Here is a 19886-nt window from a genome sequence, read left to right on the forward strand (position 1 = left end):
CTGTTGGTGCGAGGGTGGTTGTGAGAGGTTTTGGGAAATAAGGGATGTTGTTGGGGGATTAAGGAATAACGATGGTAAAAATGAAGTGGGAATACAAAAGAAAGAAACAATCAGAACTAATATACGACATATCTGGAGTTGGAGAAAATATAGTCAAAAAGTTGAATAATAAAATTGTAACGTTACCTAGTGGCGGTGAGGTTAGGAAAGCACAACTCTAGCTTGGAAGTAAACTGTAATTAAATGTAAGCCATTCCAAAAAAAGATCCGCAGGAGTTTCCGATCCCATTGGTGGTGGATTCGTGTGATTGCTAAGAACGAAACGAACCTGGCGTTTTACGGAGCTGATGAGTGCAGGTTGCGACGGAAAAGTGCTCGGAAAAGTGGATACAATACAATTGACCTAGCCATTATTTACCTGCCAACTAACGTACGATTCGGGGAATAATAGCAAGACTACGGAAAACTCTACTAAAATTTCTTGACTAATAAACATAACTAAATATCTAGCACTAGCTTATATTCCGCAAGATCCATACTACAATCAAAATATACCTTAACCAACATGTTTAAATTCGTTGCTTTAGAGTTTTGAAAACATCATGACGACATGATACTTAATTGATATTTGGAATGCTATTTAATTCCCATAAATAATTTAATACATCACGCTTGACCAATTGTGTGTTTAGGAACACAAATCGGGTTTTGGTTTTGGATCTAGTCTGGTATTAAAAAGGTGTCAGTTTATTAAAAGATGAAGTCGAAACACAATACAAAACATATTTTGTAAATAACAATGAGAAAAAAAATGAATATTACATTTGACGTAATAATATTACAACGTATTTTTCTGATAGATAATTAAATTTTACATATTTTGGCATGTGACATAAAATATGTATTGTCACTTTTGATGTAAAATTTTGGTGAACAAACTGAGAAATGTGAAAAGCGCAGAGAAAAGCTCAGGCACAAAAAGCTTACAACAGCCCCGCGTACCAAGACAGAATCTAGTTCAATTTATTAAAAAAAAAATTAGATGCTGCGAAACGACGCTAGTTGAGTATACTTAAAAAGTTTATTAAAAGGGGTAACCTTGAACCTCGTGATTGACAACCCCATCGAAAGGCCAGAATCCAATCATAACTTGCATCGGCCGATTGAAATGCTGTGCTGTTGTCTCATACGAAATCCTCCGAGAAAACGATAATGTTCCACCACTACAACTTAATCGAAGCAAATGGCTTCCACACAGGAAAGAGACTAAAGATTAACTTACGTTGCTTTCAACAAAACTTCAAATGGTCTATGCTCACAAAAATGGCGTAAAGAAAGGTTTGGGTGAAGAAGCTTTTGGCTCAGTTTCTACCAATTTTTGATCAGAGAAGCTGCATCAGCGTAATATTTGACCAATCGCAACTTATTGCCTGAAAAACCTATGCAGTTTTCGCATGGTGACCAAGTTTTCGCATGGTGACCATTGTTCGGTATATTTATGGGTTATTGAAAACATTCTATGGTTGTGAAATTTGCACGGATAATATTTGTAATCTCTTTAAGGGGCTGTGCGGTGTTGGGTCGGATATGTGGGTCTTTCCCAGCACTCATTTCTAAGCTCTCTTCTATACAACGCATTCGTTAAAAACATTATCAACTGCCTTGGCAGTTTCTGTATGTTAGAGCTACTTGGAGATGATGAACTAGTCTATGTTACAGAATCAAAAGCTGCCAACCGGCAAGGACCATTGCAAGATATCTACGACAATGTATATCCCTGAGTTCCTTCAGCTGAGTATCTCTACGATATAATCTAAACGAGTCGCATTTTATGGGAAAAGTGATGAAACCCAATTACAGTTACCACTAATGGTTAAAACCTTCGCTCAGGTTTTTTTCATAATAATTTCTCGATATACGATTAAGTTCTTAAGGTACTTGGAGACGTTACTTTGAATAATCGAAACAGCAATACTGATCAAAGATCAACTTTCTCTGCACAATAACCAAAATTTTTAAATATCAGCATATTAATTTCGGTGTCGTTTATACGATTCATCCTATGAGGGTTAATGTTCTGGTAGATGTCGATATTGGGATATATCGATTGTCAATTAATTTTAGAAACCATAGCTGATTTCAAATTTTGAGAGGCTTGTCCAGCTCAACTTTCGCACCCAGTTTATGCCGTTATTCCTTCTTCGTATAAACCCATAGATATAATAGATGCTTCTCATTTAACTGTATTTGATGAGGAATGAGCTTCGTACAATTCCTGATCAATTACTTCCGCCAAACTGTAACAAAATATTTCTCATTCGACGAGTCCATTCACTAGGACAAATAATGCATCGTCTCATACAGCCCTATCTTAGTGAGATTATAATTTCGGTAAAACCTGAACATCACTTACCGAAAATCGTGGAATATTCTTAGTGCTGTACCAAAAAATCTTTGTTTTAAGCCCTTTTCATTGCTTCATCACGGACAGTAGGGGAAAAATAATTGTGTAGTCATTTTTATAAAATTTTATAAACCTTTTTAAAATTTTATTGAACAAATTTTCTACCAATTTTCTGCCAAGGTATTCGAACATTGTTTTTTTGTGCAGCCTTATGCACATCTGCGGCCTATTGAGCGAATGAAGGTCGCTTGTTGTTGTGATGGTTATAGCGATATCGAGCACAGGGGTGCCAACCTTCCAGATGTATCTGGATTCTTCCAGATTTTTAAGCGTCGTCCAGACATACAGATTTATGTTTTTCTGATCCAGATTTCAGAAAATTTGTCTAGATTTATCCAGACAATTTGAAAAATAACAAAGTGAGATACAAAAATGCATCGTTGATTTTTAAACCACTTTTCGAGCTACGATTTTGAAAACAAAACTTTTTAGAATAGCTGGAAACACAAAATGGCACAGTTTTTGTTCGCTAAAAGCGAATAAATTTTGTTGAGTTTGCATCAGCTGGAAATTTCAACAATCCAAGATGCTGAAAGCTCATAGCCTCAAATTCAATCCTCAAGCTGTTTCAAAAAAATAGGCCATCCAGACAATTCCAGACTTTTTCGAAAATTATTACGGACTTCTTGGAAAAACACTTGGCATCCCTGATCGAGCATGTTGTATGGTCGTGTGCCACGTATTGTGACGCCAGATCTCAGCGAAAAGACTCTGTTCAGACGCAACAAAGTTAAAAAAAATTAAATGCATTAACCCAGGTCCCAATTGGTGACTTTCATTCATGAATTTATTTTCGTTTGGTCCTTCTCGTAAAGAAGCAGCAAAGAAAATTTAAAATGTTATCAAAACGGTTCCGATATAAAACTTAATTATTCCTGTTTACGAACGAGAGGTAGGTGCGGGATTATGCATTATTTGGAGCTTTTCGCTTTCAAAAGTAGTGGTAGATTCTAGTTAACGTTTCCCAATTGAAATGTTAATACAAATCAATCGACTGGAACTGGAAAAATGTAAGAACCAGACCAGTGCGGTAAAAAGTCAATTTCAAACGAAAATATATGTTTAAAGTGAAACTGCAAGTCATTCACTATAAGCATACCGCCACTGTATCAGTTGACTTCCGCTGCTTCACTGTCAATTGAATAACAGCTTCTGGTCATTTGACGTTTTTGCCTGTTTAGTTTCTATTGAAAACATCACATTAACAAGGTCTCAGCTTATGGAAGTAAACCATTCCAATGAACTACACTCAAATGAATATGAATGAACACTCACTGACATGAAAACAACTCCGACCAAGATAATAAATTCATACAGCGCAAAGATAATTTTTAATGCAGTTTATCATGGGGTCTAATTTTTTTGAGATGGCTGGTGATCTGACTCCTGATCATTTAGCCAAGCATTAATTCAGTGCGAGCTATACTTATGATTAACACATATTTTGTATAACTGCTGGATACTGATTTGAACGTAATCAGAGCGGCTAGGTAAAAATAGTTTCCAAGAACTATTCACGTTTACGGATGATAAGCGGAAGTCGACAAATTGACTTTGGAAATGACTCGATTTTCAACATCTGCTTTCTTTCCCCTTTCAAAAATACTCCGTTTCGAAGTTATGCGAAAGCTGTCATCTTAAATATCAAAAATGCTTCAATCATAATTTTCCGTCTCCTAACTTCCATCTATCAAATTATTCCCATATTAATGGTGGATATAATGATTTTTAGTAACCAAAATTCGCCATCCTGGATTACAAAATGTATTCAATCATCAGTTTGCGTCATCTACTGATCAGCCTTTCACAAGCGATACCTACATTTATGATGGTGTTCACTTCGGTGGTTACCTAAATGGCCTAAACCATCAAATTCCCGCATTTGATGACTACTTCCTTTTAAATGATACTTATATTGATAGTTATTTTCACTGGTTTGTGGTAACCGGAAGCCGCCATCCTGGATTTCGTAAATTTCCGGCAATTGTATACCACCCCCTTTCAAACGATATCCATATTGATAGCTTTTTTCGCCGAAGGCCGCCATCTCGGATTTCAAAATGGCCTCCTTTTGAATGATATCCATGTTGCCCTCATTTTTTAATTTAAAATGACTATAACCATAATTTCCGGTACCTATCATCTTCGACTTTGAACGAGTTCAACCGTATACCCGGATCTCATTTGACTGATGCTCACTGGGTCAATTGAAAACGACATCTATTCATTTAAGAGGATCAAACGAAGTAGCTTGAATATGAACTGTGACTCATTTAAAAGCGACGGTGAATGAAAAGACATGAACTGAACTTCAGATCAAGAGCAACTGATGTGTTAAATTATTATGAATTTCGATTGAATTTTACTACACTGGACCATAGCCTCCATTACCACAATCATTCAATGAACAATCAATCTAAAACAAAGTCTAAAAAAGAATCGCTTCAACAGAAATAGCACCATTCGTCTTCCAATATGAATACAATTCAGATGCAGTGAATACAAGTTATCCCACTCCAATCATTGAGCACTGTTGCTAACCTGAAAACCTTAGAAACTAGAACCAAAAACTTAGAATCTGGAAATTTTATTTATTCTATAGCAGTGCCCCTACTGATCGAATTTGGAATGATCAGCCGCGACTTGTTGGATGCAATTATTTAAGTGGTGAAAGATTTGTCCTGAGACGTACAGTACTGAAAAAGTTGTGTTAGATAGAAAGACGAGAAAAGAAAATTGACCCAGCAAAACCACGTCAAAAAATTCAAAGAATTCAAAATATTTCGAAAAAGCTGGATATTGAAGTTTCTGAAGATTTCTGGACATTAGTATTATCAGGGCCACAGCACAGGGTGATATACTCTGAAATTTCAAGTCAAGTTTTTCGACGATAATTATCCCAAAAAATGATAATCTGGTAAGGAATTTTCAGACGCGGACAAAAACGAAGCTCGACGACGAGCTCGAAGCTGAGTAAGCCTAGAAAAATGTAAAATGGCTTTTATTAAGACTCATAGGTCCAGTTAAGTTCTGGCAAGCTACTACTACAGAAGTGCTATAGTAGTACCGTGACAATAAAGTGGATTTTGTTCACAAGATAGTCAAAAAACTGTCCCGAATCGAAACGTATTGGGTATTTATCAAGGAAAGTTAAAAAAACTGGAAGAACGACTCCGAATGAAGCACAAATGGCTCGATGTTGGAAAAAATGGGCACTGAAGTTAACCAATCCAGCTTTTGACGTGGGTGTGCAGAATTTATTTTTATTTCCCGTCTTCCATCTAGTACAACTTTTTATAACTACACGCATCAAAACGCAACTTTTACCAGTGAGACACGTGTAAACAAATCGGTGTCCAAACATTTCAAATAAAATCGCTAAAAATGCTGGTACAGAATAAATAAAATGTTCTGAGTCTAAGTGAAGCAGATATAACGAAAGAAAAAACTGCCGAAATTCGCCAAAAATGCTTTGTCTGGCAAGCGATCTGTAGGTGTACCGGAAAAAGTCAGCCCTTGCTCATATCTGGGTTCTATACGGACAAACGCCTTCAACAGTTATTTCTGTCCTTCTGAGATCTATTTTATTTATTCTACAAAAGAGGTCAACCATTCAAATACGCCCTAGCTACATGTAGAGCCATGGTAAATCATTTTCGTATTTTTAAAGAATTAAACAAAGTAGGATTGAAACTGTCTAAACAATCCCAAGGCCTAAAACTTGATGAAAAGGGTCATGTAAAGGTGTGAGCGTTTGAGTTGTGAGAGAACATTCAACGAAGCAATAAATGGCAAAACATTAAAATATATCTATATTCTACCAAGTTTTTTGTTAGTTTGGACTCAGGGAAAGATTGGAGGCCTATTTTTTGCATTTCATGTATTTATTATTCGAGTGCAGTCTTTATTTTCCTAGTGGCATATTACAAATACAATAACCTTTCTTCGCTCAAAGCGATTCCTAGCACGCAGAAATGTTATTTCCGTTTCCGCAACCGGCCTTGAAAATCGATTAGCGTTTACGTCCAAATTAACAAACGAAAGATATTTTACCACTCTGCACAGAACTTTCGAAATCTGTTATTCAGAATGTAAACAAAAAAATAATGTTGGAAAATTAACGTTATTTCCGGCAGTAACACAAGTTAACTGAGTACACCACGTAGAAAACTCTAATGAAATCATTTTTGCACATCAGTGACTGCTTATTTGGGGAGCCGGTAGTTGCATGGTTGGCTTAAGTACGCTGAATGAAATTATGCTGGGATTCGATTACCAAGAATCAATCGAATTCAAACACCAGTCTTCCCAAATGAACATCGTTCACAATGTTCGCCTTGGTTCTGTGCTCATATTAAATAGTTTTCTCTTTCTCACTCTCATCATCACTAGCTTTGACTATTTTTGCCTTGTGCGAATCGTGCACCTGTACGCACCCGGTGTACGTACACGGATGTTTGAGCTAGAGTTTGTACATCGTTCGCTTGGGCTCAATGTTCGAGGTGAAGCTGTACATCGAGAGGAAGCGTGTTTTAGGTTGAACGCGTGCACGGAATCTTGTACACAGGTACAAACTTGTCGATGTTTATGGGTAGTCTGTCAAACATCACAAATTCTGTATTCGTTCGTACGAACCGGCCCTAACCTGAAATTTTAGATCTTGGTCTCAAAAACATGGCGGCATAGTAGGTAGGTGCGCACAGTATTCTGAACAAGTATCACGGTTGCTTTTAGAGATTTGTGAAGTCTTTGTTCAAATTATTGTATCTATAGATGACTAAGCTCCAAGTGATTCAAGGGATCCTGAATTTCTAAAACTGGTGGTAGTCTAACACTTATTACTCGAAAATTTGATGCGCAGTTTGCAAAGTCGCTAAAGCTCGTAGTTTTTTTTTTCATTTTATATTTATCTACATTAAACAATACATAAGGGAATCCGGGGCTATTCGGACCTACTTAAGCAAATCGCCCTTTTAGATGGATAGATGTGAAAAAGTTTACTGATTAAAGGTCCTAATTGTTAGTTTGAAACCTCAGCTACATTTTGGTGCCGTAAAAGATTCATTTGCTCCACTCAACAGCAGCACTAGGCGACGATTTGCAAACCTCTACATTTTTCCATCCTTTTACAATGTAGGAGTAATTCGGACCTTCCTACGGGGCAATTCAGACCGTAATTTTTCTTTAATTTTTTTTACAATGGAATTATGTTTATCTATGAAATATTTCTAAGAGACACTCCTTTAAAAGCAATAAATAAATAAATTGCTTTACAAAAACTTTATCTGGTAAGTCACAGCTGTCGATTGGCGGCCCATGTATTTTCTTTGCTGTGGCGTGTGCGCAGCCGCAAGCCGCTGAACGGTGGTTGACGGAATAGGGGGTCCCGAATAGCCCCGTACGCTCATTTCGCACAAAAGTGGTGAGCGTCCTGAAAATATCTGTATTTTCACCCAAACAAAAATTATTCCATAAACTAGGAACCTCAAGCTTTCCAAAAAACTTACCAATTATTTTTTCACTTCTATTTATTGATTTAATCGCTGTTTTTTAATTATAATGATTTTCGTTTTGAGAATGGCAAAATAACGAAACATGTTGTGTCCTTTTTCTACAAAGAACAATGAATCAAATTCAGCTCTCAAAATTAATGTTTCAGAATAGCGGTTCCGCTAATATGTACGATAGTCAGAAATTCCTGCTATTTTCTGAGAAATCGAGGGGGTCCGAATTACCCCTACTGTCTTAACAGCCCCGGGTTCCCCTAATGAATATGTATCATTACGTCTAAAAGTAACAGCTATTCCCGAATTAATAAATACTTAAAACTCGCAATTTTCCGGCAGTTAAATTTCATCCTTAGCAAACATAATAACATGGACCTTTTCTTGTCTTACGCACTTTTCCGTCGCAACTCGGCACAATCGAAGTAGGTTGTTTCTTTTTCGTTCGTTTTCGGCTCGGGTTCGATAAAACTACTATGAAACGCGAGGGCTTTCATACCAGTGAACTAAAAACGTTATTGTATAAATCAAGCAATTATTTTTTATTTGAAAAATTAAATTAAAAAGAGACAGTTAAACGTAACATTCTGACATTTAGATAGGTTATTGCGGTAGGAAGAAGAACCATTCATATTTAGTGTGTTCTTAGGGCAGCGCAATAACATCCATCGTGCGAAATACGTTAAAAGAAAGTTAAACGGAAGAAATGAAAATAAAGAGAGTCAGGAGAGTGAGAAAAAGCGATATTTTGATGGCATGGCTTAGGACGCGGGCGCTTCCTCAGCTGGGGCAGCCTCAGCGGGGGCAGCATCAGCAGGGGCAGCTTCCGCCGGCGCGGCATCTTCAGCAGGAGCGGCCTCAGCGGCACCATCAGCCGGCGCGGGTGCTTCACCTTCAGCAGGTGCAGCTGCTTCAGCTGGTGGTGCCGCTTCGGCAGCGGCCGCGGCAGCAGCTGCGGCTGCCGCAGCAGCAGCAGCAGCTTGAGCAGCTTCCGCTGCCGCGGCTGCAGCTTGCGCTTCTGCTTCAGCTGCCGTTTCGGCGGCGACATCTCGCGGTGGCGTAGTTCCGGATGCCGAGCGCACGTATGGCACTTCGGCTGCTTCCGGTGGGAAGTGCTTCTGTAGATCGAACGGGCTTGGAGTTCTCGGTTTGGCAGCTTCCACTGGGGCTGCCTCCGCAGCACCTTCGGCTGGAGGAGCAGCACCTGCAGCCACTTCGGCCTCCTTCGTTGCCGGTGGCGGTGGTGGTGGAGTCGGCAGCTTCGGCGGTGGAGGCGGGGTCTTCGGCTTCGGACGTCGATCGGTCCAGATCGGATCGACACCCGGAATGAGGTCGACAAAGGCAAAGTCCAAATCGTCGCCAATCTCGGCAAAGCGGATCTTTTCGATAATCAGTTCGTCTGCCGTAGCCAATTATTTTGTTTGCAGGGTTGTTAATTGTTTTTTTGGTTTTGTTTTGACGGAAGTAAGGCGGATTAGAAGGAGAAAAAAGCATAACAGAAGCCATAAATATAAAAGAAAAGAAATGGTACAGAACGAATAGAACACATAATCAAACCATATTTACACAGAATAAAACGCAGGCAAACTCGGCTTTAAATAAAATAATATATTATTATAAACACTCAATACGATATTGTTGTTGTTGTTGTTGTGGTTGTTGTTGCAGTTGCTGTTGTTCTTGCTGTTGCTGTTTGCTGTCGTAAAATTGCAATGAGTTTCGATTTGTGAAAAAAAAGAGTTTGTAACGATTCTGTGTACATTCACATGGAAACTAAACTGTTCTATTTTCATACTGTGTAACCTGCCTTAAAAATGTGAAATTACGTACACAGAGTGGAATGAATTGGTGGAATAAGATGTACACGGTTCTTAAAACTTACGACGCTTAATTTAGGTTTTGACAAAGAAGTAAATATTCTCCAAATGGCTATGCCACACAATTTCAAGTGTTTGAATCCGGTTCAAAATCGATCGGAAAAGGTTCCTCTGAACTGAGCGACAACCCAGTAAACAAAAGGCACTTTCTCTGCACACTTCTTCCGACCAATTTTTTACCGTTTACAGTTTTCTTCCTTCTCTGGAATATCTCATGTTATTATCTAAGACTAATATTTAAAAAAAATCTGCTTGTTCATAAATTACTGCGGTTCATCTTGTTTTTATCCGTTCTAATAAAAATATATTGGGATAACTTATTGCAGATAAAAAAACGATCTGGAAGTAGGAAGAGGATTTGCATTAAAACCGAAGCAAAACGAAAAAGCGACGACAGTAGGACACGAACGCGATGATTTTTGCTCTTATTTAGGACAATTTTGTTCTATGTGTACGTACGTACTCGCGTACACAAGCGTGCCCTCGATCCGACTTTGCTTGAAACTACTTAAAACTCTAGGCATAACTAAATTCAGAAGTGTTTTTTTTATCTTCCTCTCTTTACCTTTTACGATTTTTGTGCAATTTTATAATTTATTGATTGATTCAATAATTAACTGGTTGTTCCGATACACACGCGAAACTTATTGACATAACTTCGCCTTTGTATATTTTTGTTTGTGTATTTAAATGCATTCTCTTGACATGTTGATGTAGAGCTCCAACAAGCTGTACACATCTCAATTCGTTCAATCAATCTTTTGTGTGCTACGGAAGACTATTCAAATCCGTTTCGAAAAAAGGCAAAACATGAAAGAAAATAGCAGGGGATAGATAGTGATCGTGAAATAATTGTAATCGTAATAGGCAGTAACAATTATAACCTACAACTTTAAAACTGATTGATACGATTTCTTCAATTAGTTAACTATTCGTTCTACTGAAGCAAGAGGAAATGTCTTTTTTGATTGTTCTCAAAAACTGTGCGGAATGTACGATTTCTACTTGGAATCGTGTGTCTTTCTTTTCAGTATATCTACCAATCTCAGCAGGCGGGCGCACACTACCAATCACGTGCGGTAGATGTCACCACGCTCCTAACATAAACTCCTGTTGGTATTGGTGTACGTCAAATGACAATACGTGACGGTGTAACAGCAGCGACGCGTAGAGCAAGATAACAAGGTTCATTTGTTTGTTGGTGTGAAGAAGTTTAAGAAGAAGAAGAAGGAGAGTTTAACGGCACCCGTGGACTAGTGGGTCCATATCATCTTTCCCCGTCATATCCATCTCGCTCTCTCTCTATCTCCCTATACGACGAATTCTAAATTGCTGCCCATGATTGAAGGTAGATTCTACATGTTCTGTATATCGTGTAGGGTTGCTTCCATCTCCTCCTGGAGCATTTTGTTTTTGGCACGCTCGTGCATTAGTTCGTCTACCGGACCGTTGTGTGGCGTTGGTGTTCAATTTGATTTTCGACGAATGGCGAGTTTTGTTGTTGTTGTTGTTGTGGTTTTGTTTACAGTAGAAAATAATCATACAACACACGAACACACGTAGATTTATAGCACGCGGCATGGGTTATTACAAAACAACATCATAGAAAACGCAGGTTTTGTTTATTGGGTTAAGCAATCAAACCAAACATGAAAATAAAAAAATGAAAATTATGGAACAAATTAAATAATATTCTCGAGAACCTAAGCTGACCCGAGGTCAGTTATTTAATAATAACATTTGATACTGATATTGTTGAACGTGAATTCATATAATTGTCATCAGATGGTGTGACTTACGATATTTTCCCGGTTCGATTGACACACTGGATCAGAGCCAGTGTTTCTGGTATCTTTATGAAAAATTCTGTTTACAAAACTGTTAAATTTATTGCAAGTGCTGCAGAAGAAAGTTCCAAAAAGACGACATGGGTGGGTTGACATCAGTTGTTGTATCTCTAGATGAAATTAAATTACAATATATCTCCCCAAAATTTAATAAATTCAATTAATCAATTATATCCGTAGTACAACAAAAAATGTGCAGTTCATGTACTACATGGACAGAGAAACCTTCATTTTTAGCCCACTTCTCTCCTTTTATAGTCAAGCGCGGACAATTGAGTGGCAGAAAAAAACATGATTTTTAAAATTCATTCGTCCTACCCCTGAATCAATTTCTAGTCCCACCTGGAGTGTTCGCTCCAAATTTGAACCATATCGGACAAATTTGTGTGGCATTTTTCGACATTTTACATGGAGAAAGCGCACTAACTTGCATTTTCGCCGCTAGGTGACACTGTATGCACTAGTTTATCGCTGTAAGTGAACTTTGTCGAAGACTGCTGATCAATCCAACTTCCTCAAGAGAAGTTATTAAACTTTTAATAAGGTGACGGTTGCTTTTAACCGGGGACTAGAGCGAGTGCGTCGCGTCAAACTGCCAGATACGGTACGTTGGGGCGCCAGTAAAACGGAAGCCACGCTTTACCTGGAATCGCCAGAAACCCTACCGACTTGCTCATGAGTCACGCTAGTTCCACTGAGCGAGTAGATCGGGACGAAACGTGGAACCAAATGACTCACGAAAACGTGTAACCCGTCAGGGTAACAATTTAGCACTGGGTGGAAATATACCCTTTTTTGCGTATACACTCCGTAGAGTGTATTGTTTACGTAAAATTATGCTCACCGCTGTTCGGTACCGTTCACATTTAGTTGTAAATTTTTGTTCATTTTCGCGTTTGTGAACTATTCGTACAGATAGGTTAGATAATTTTTGTTTTATGTTTGTGAATTAGTAACATAGGGCTTAGGTAGGCTACCGCTCTCCTCTTGCGAAAATTCGTGTGCACTGGTTATGCTGCTCATCGTTGACAGCTGTGCGACAAGGCGGTTGGCAGTTTGTTTTGGTCGTGCAGAAGGCGGCCATCGTAAAAAGTTTAGAGAGTGACGAACCACGGCAGTGAACAGACGCCAAGAATAATCGATCCTTTTTCGGGACAGTTTCCCGCCACTAGTGCCAGTGAGGTAGAGTGCGCGCGTGCGACGGCAAGTTATACCGTCGAATGTGCCGGCCCGTGGTTCGGGCACACGTAAGTACGGGGGATAGCTAATCGCTAAGGAGTGCTCTCGCTTCCCCGGCTAAACGAGAAGGAAGCAAAACACCGACCGTTTTCACTGTGGAGGATCAGTCGAACGAGCCTAGCTCTCCTCCACAGTTAATCGCCAAGGAGAACGAAGCAGGGCGGACAAAGGTTCCCCCTGGGAAGTGCACTGCGGTGCCTTCCGGGATCGCTTGCGGCGAGCAAGTCGATCCGGCGATAATTCGCCAACGTCGCTAGGGAGGTTCCAACAAAGGAGCCAAGCTCACCTCACTAGCTAAACGCCAAGGACCGCTGCCGGAGCAGCCAACGCCATTCCGGGAGAACTCGGCCGTTGTTGACCCGGCCTGCCGGAAGAAACCGCCCGTCTTCTCGCCAACGGTAGCAGCAGATCGACGAGATCCAGCAGCGCACAGTACAGGAAGAGGAAGACCCGGACGAGTACGCGGCCGTTGTTGTCCTGGCCTGCCGGAAGGAAACCGCCCGCCTTCCCTTCACCAGCAGCATTGGGATCCCGCATCAGCAGCAGTGGAGAGTAGGAGTGAAATAAATACGGTAAATTTAGTTTATTTGTTTGTTTACTTTTTTGTTGTTACGAAAATCCGAAATTCTGTAGAAACACCTAGGCCGCCCTGAAAAGAAGGGTACGCCGGGCAAATAAGAACCCGAGTAGGGGGCAAATCCCTACTTACAAACGAGCATCGGTATCGAAAGAAATCTACCGCTGGGGAGTAGAAGTTGAATAGATTCATAGCTGGGGTCTATCCGAGTATATCTTGGAAAGCGAAACGGACATCAGTACCGAGAGAAATTCGACGCCGAAGAACTCCCAGTCGGAGTATGAAAATTTCACCACTGGGAATTTCCGAATAGATCTTGATAAAGAAGGGAACTAAATGTTCCATGGAAACGGGTGTCGATATCGGGAGTAATTCCGCCGCCGGGGAACGCTCAGTCTGAGTGGAGCAAATTCAACGCTGGGGACTATTCGAGTAGATCGCGAGATACCGCAGCTAAATGGTTCATGGAATCAGGAGCCAAATAGTTCACTGAGTCGAGAGCTAAATGGCTCATGAAAACGGGCCAAAGAATGGCCCTCGAAAATTTCCGTCTGGGAAATATTTGAGTGGATTTCCGAACTAAGCGGCTCAAGCACGCAGAGGATCTAAACGGTGTAATATATGGAGAGAATGACGGAACCACTCCTCCCCCTCACCCAAATATTTTATTAAAATTTGAAAAATTGAATCAATTTGACGAAAATGTGCCTAATAATTTAAATAGAATTCTCTAAGCTTCTTTTGAAAAAGTTATCTTCTGAAAATATATTCTTGTAGTAAAAATTAACGAGAGACCACGGCACCTACCGGTTGGCTCGTTATGGAGGCTAGGTCTACCGCTGTAGACTACATCGAGTAGATCGCGACGAAGCGGAGTTAAATGGTTCACTTGTATCGTGACAAACTGGGAGCTAATTGGTTTAAGAAAAGGACATCGGTACCGAGAGAAGTTCCGTTTCCGGAAAAATCTCAGTCAGATTAAGATGAGTTTAACGCCGGGGACAATCCGAGTAGATCGCGACAAAGTTGGAAAGTAAACTAAACCGGAGCTAAATAGCTCATGGTATCAGAAGTTAAATAGATCACAAGCTCACGAAAACGGGAGCTACAAGTCTTACAGAAATGCCTTGCGGTGCCGAAAGCCGGTAGTTATTGGTGGTGACTTCAATGCCTGGATTGTGAAGTGGGCCGTAGAGTAACCAACATAAGAGGATGTATCCTGCAGGACGCTCTAGTGAAGTTAGAAGTACGATTGTGTAGTGAAGGTTCCGTTAGCCCATTTCGAAGGGACGAGAGGGAGTCTATCATCGACGTACATTCTATAGTCCTTCACTGACGGCGAACATGGACTGGAGTACCCATAGCAACCACCAGGCGATTCGCTACCACATTGGCCAAGAAACTTCGCTGTAGCGCGGAGAAGGACGACCGGTGACCGGAAATGGAAGATCCGGACAGCGAGACCGAGAACTTTGATGCGACTGATCTAACAAGAAGAATTGTGACGGCTTGTGACGCCACAATGACACAAACACTGGAGCCAAGCAGTAGACGGCACCCAGCCCCCGGTCCGGATGGAATACCAAACGTAGCGCTGAGAGCTTGGTATATCCGGACATATTCAGGATGGTGCTGCAGAAGTGTTTAGATACACTCAGAAAACTAGGCGCAGGCAACGAACGGGATTGCGAAGATCATGTCCAATATCGGCAGTCCGAGAAACAACACGAGATGTCAGCTAGCTAGCTTTCGTTATCGATACTGTAATATGAAGCTCCGGCCTGGGGTACTACACTGAAAACCAAGCGGAACCGCGAAAGCTGTATAGGAAGTTGGCCGTACGAATCGCGAGCTTGTACAGAACAAGATTGTTGGAGACAGCACGCGATATCGCCGAGATGATCACCATCTGCATCGCCCTGGCGAAGGATATCGAGCGCTACAATCGAAGAAACGTGACCGAATGTCCGAGGTTCGAAACGATACGCAGGGAGATGCTTGAAACGAGAAGACCGGATATCAACCCGGATAATGTTGTCCACAAAATGATAGGCGACGTAATCACGTAGAACGCGGCCAACAAAATGGTGACGCAGATCATGTCTGTCTCACAGCGGAAAAGGCGTGATGAACAGCGAGCAAAAATTTCGGGAGGGCAATCACCGCCAGGAAACTCTTTGCTGGAGTTGGCTAGTTCTACCACTGGGGATTAGTCGAGTAGACCGCGACAGAGCCCAATGTATGGGTAGTCTTGGCGCCAGCGAACCGAACGCCTTGTCCCATCCACAATCATCGGACTGAGCTCGGCACCCTACCGCTAGGTCCGAGAGAAATATAGCAAAGAATCGGAGTCGGGAGAACTTCTTTCGCCGGAGAATTCTTTGTCGGAGTAGGCAAGGCTGTGTAGATCGCAAGAAGACACCACAAGTTGCGGGTCGTCGGGGCACTAGCGAATCTAATGCCTGGATTCACCGGAATCGCCGGACCGACCTCGGATCCTCGCTGGTTGGCTCGGTTTTAGGAGACATTCTCCCTTAGAGTAAATTAGGTCCATCGTCAGGGACTAGACCGAATAGTTCGCGAACAAGTCGAGAGCTCAACGAGGAAGTGGTACTAACTGGTACAAGAAGGGGGCCAAAGGGCTTAAACGACAAAGAGCTCAACAAGTTGCGGTGCTGAACGGCACAAGGAAGCCAAGTTGTAGTGTTGAATGGCACAATGGAGCCGTAGGGTTCAGTAAATTAGAATTAGACAATCTGGAGTGTGCCACCCAAATTGTCCTCGTAGGGGAAGAGCAGTAATTCTCTACCCACAGTTAGCTTCCCAACTCCCATCCGGAATTTGCCACGTTGGTCGAAAACTGATAGTGTGTCGAGTAGGGGTGCTGTAACCTTACTGAAGGAACAAACTACTGAGTAGTTGGATTAGGGTGTGTTCAATGCACATAGAAAAAATCCCTGCTCGAAGTAATGCAGAACAGTCGAGGAATCAGGTTCCATGAAACAGTAGTTGGTTTAGCGGGTCGTGTGGCTCTTTGGTGGCGTCGGATGGTAAAAAATGGACCCAGTGTTCATTACAGAATACGACAAAGTGAATACGGAGTTCTACATCGGCTTTTTTAGTAAGCATGTCCATTCATGGATAAAAAATCGAAACTAAATGTGGGACAACTACAAAAGGGCGCTTCGATAGTGTGGTTCCGTGCCACACCTCGAACCGCACTCAGATGTTGGTTTCGGAAATATCTGCCGTTCTGAGCGAAGGATATGGGGCCTCCATCCATTGTACTATTGAGTATGACACGCCATGCAGGCCTAAAAGCCACTTAAGCACAGCAAGTCTTAGAAAAACATGGACCCTTCCCTGGAGAGATATGGACTTGAACAGCATTATTAGAACCTGTCGTGTGTTCCGGACAGAGCCTAAAATTCTCAAACCAATTCAATGAACGACGAAATTCAGAGAATTCATTTTCGTCCTTTCCCTGCCTCTTTCGTCGCTAACTGCATGAAAAAATAAAACAATAAAGACGATGTCCCCTCCTCTCTCGATTCTATGAAAACGAGTAGCAGCAGCAGCGACTTTCGTTTTCCTATGACAATCCGAAGTTGCAATTTCGTTTTGATGCATGGTCAGTAATTTGCGATTTTCATTTATTAAATGAAATTAATGCAATGTGCATCTAATAATGCAACTAGAACATAGCTAAAATAAAAAATATGCACACCGATCAGGCTTCCGTCTTACAATACCATCATTAGCTCGCAAATCTACAGAATCGAGCATCGACAAATAAATATCATTGCTAGTGTATGTTCGTTTCCCCAGCAGTAAGTTCAATATCGAATGTACCAATATCATTCTGAATCTCAAAGCGAAAACGAGCCTGTGGAGAGAATAATGAAAACGCTCTGCTACATGCTTGCTTTGTCTTAGCCTGTTGTCTCATTTTCGATTTCGCAAAGTGCTAGTGGTATGGAAAGAAGCTTCGTTCTTTCGTCAGTTTCGCCTGATTTTGGCAAATGAAAAAAACATTTTCCGACTCTGGTTCCGGAAGCATGTTGAGGTCGGAATTGCAGCAAATCGAAACTCGAAGATTAACGTTATAAGACTTAAAGAAACATATCCCTTTCAAACGAATAAAAAATATCAAAAATAATATTTTACTTCTTTTTAATTTTCCATTGTTTTAAAATTTACCGTAAGCGTAATAATGTTTGCACCCTAGTTTTAGTATTGGTATCCAGTAATATACAGGAATCATTCTCGAAATTATGAAAACAGAACAATTAAATACAATTTTTGACAGGGGTGGATCTAGAGGAGGGTTCTGGAGTTCCGGACCACCCCCGAAAGATTTATTAATTTTCAATTTTAAATTAGTTTCAAACTCAAAATCGTTCTAAACCAAATTCACTGATTTTCATTAAATGAGACGTATTACGTATTATCAAAATCAAAATTTTAGACCCCTCCTAAAAAAATTCTGGATTCACTCCTGATTTTCGAAACTTCCGCTGCAGTTGCAAATGTGGTCAAGATGGATGAAAGTCCATCTGTATATGTATAAGCTCTATACTTCCGCTCTACGCATAATTGTCCCATGTGTATAGGGAATCCCATAGCACATGGGGCAGTTATCCGTACAGCGGCAGAATATGCTTTTAAAAAATGTCACACGTAAAAACTTTATCAGTATCAAATGCTCTACAATTCTAGTCTTAGGAGTAACAAAAAAGTAAAAGAATGTTTAAAAAAATCAATAGCATAATTATAATACGTCACAACATGAGCCACTATTGCGCGCCGAATCTCTGCGCTGCACATTAGCTTATTATCAGATTCTAGCGAACCTAGTTACTTTTTCGATTTTTTACGGTGCTGTTAGCAATAGAAAACGGAACACATCTTCCTAGTAGTGCGCACGTGTGACTAGTTCTGGGTTAGTTTTGTACTAGAGAGCTTTGTTTTTGCACTCGATTTTTTTTGTGTTTTTGCTTTTGCATATCGATACAAAATTCAACCACAATCGAAGCACTTACCTTCGAGTCTGTCGACCTCCTTCTGCAACTTCTGAACGGAACGCTCAGCGAATTCAGCACGGGCTTCAGCCTGTCGTTCGGTTGATGGAGTTGTTGAAGTGTTTGAGTTTGAATCACGCCGGACACGGAGAAGGTTGAAAATGAAGAGAAAAACGAATTAGTTCCTGAATCAATTTTGCACTAGAACTGCGTAGCATGTCGGCTCTTGGTTGTGCACTTTGAAACAATTAATGTCACAAACAAGAACCAACATTATATTAAACAAATTGTTGTAAAACTAATACACCTGATTAGTAGCATGCAATTTCCGACGGTTAGAAGCGTTCTTGGTACATTTTACAATCAAATCAAACGAAAACATACGTAAACTAACAGCACAAACACCAATCCCTTACCTTTATCGTAAACGTAAACAAGTAAATTAAAATCACCCGGAAATAGCGAAAGATAAACTTACAAACTAAATTGGATCAAATTAACTTTTCACGATTTACCGAACACCCGCAGACACCGTCACCTCACCACATAGGAAGGCAGGCAGCTATTAGACTGGTTGTTCCCGAAAAATAAACCAATTTAAATTTCAGCGGCATCCTCACCACCTACGACAACCGCCATTAAATGCACGCACGTCTACGTACCAGATCAAACTGTCTGCCTTCCCACTCGTTACCCCCACGTGTACTTCGATGGCCGGATTGCCCAAACCAGAGGTAAATCGAAAGCGGAACCCAAATTACTCTACTATTTACCCAGTAATGACGTTACGGTAATGGGGACAGTAACTGCGTGAAGGTGTTATCATTGTAGTGGACACGGTGATTTCGTAACCGGTTAGATATTAACGCACAAAGGAACGCGAGATTGGAAAGAATTTGTCTTTGGAGCTAAATAGGTTCTAGTTAGGTTATTGGAAAGTGTATCCCATCAAAGTAGGTAGCCTGCATTTTGAGTTCGAAAAGATTGCGTGTTTGTTGTTCTGTTGTCAATTTTACTAATTAAATAATAAATGCCGCCTTTGATTAACCGACGCATATTCGGGTGTGACCCTGTACCGATTATTGGATTACTTTGATTTGCTATTTGGATAACAGACAGCGGTGGTAGTGAGTCCTACCTCTGCCTGTGTTATTACACTTACATTGGTCAACTTATCGTTCAATTGGTGGATTTTATCTTCAACCGAATCACGTGATGCCATGGCCTGCAAGTGTTAGGGTGCGTATTGTTGTTTAGTTTTGCAGCATATAATAGAAATTGTAACAATTTAAACTGATTTGAATTACTTTTTGTATTGCGCTGGGTTACACATTCGCTTTACGTTGATTGGTGTAAA

At 40.6% G+C, this 19886-nt stretch overlaps 1 protein-coding gene across 32 annotated transcripts in view; it reads right to left on the reverse strand.

Moving 5' to 3' along the window:
- The window catches only part of LOC131684033 (tropomyosin-2), a 155935-nt gene that overhangs the window by 9437 nt on the left and 126612 nt on the right, over positions 1 to 19886 (reverse strand). For 6 of the 32 annotated variants that reach the window (XM_058966540.1, XM_058966537.1, XM_058966521.1 and 3 more), the window contains 2 exons: positions 18551 to 18620; positions 9557 to 11283 (listed from right to left, as the gene is read on the reverse strand). In XM_058966540.1, coding sequence (XP_058822523.1) covers positions 11201 to 11283; positions 18551 to 18620 — 153 coding nt within the window. In that variant the 3' untranslated portion in view covers positions 9557 to 11200. Of the gene's footprint in view, positions 1 to 6; positions 9368 to 9556; positions 11284 to 18550; positions 18621 to 19691; positions 19755 to 19886 lie in introns of those variants that run through there. The other 26 variants (XM_058966514.1, XM_058966507.1, XM_058966510.1 and 23 more) reach the window with 12 other exon arrangements.

This window comes from Topomyia yanbarensis, chromosome 2 (assembly GCF_030247195.1).
Source record: "Topomyia yanbarensis strain Yona2022 chromosome 2, ASM3024719v1, whole genome shotgun sequence".
NCBI classification, from domain to species: domain Eukaryota; kingdom Metazoa; phylum Arthropoda; class Insecta; order Diptera; family Culicidae; genus Topomyia; species Topomyia yanbarensis.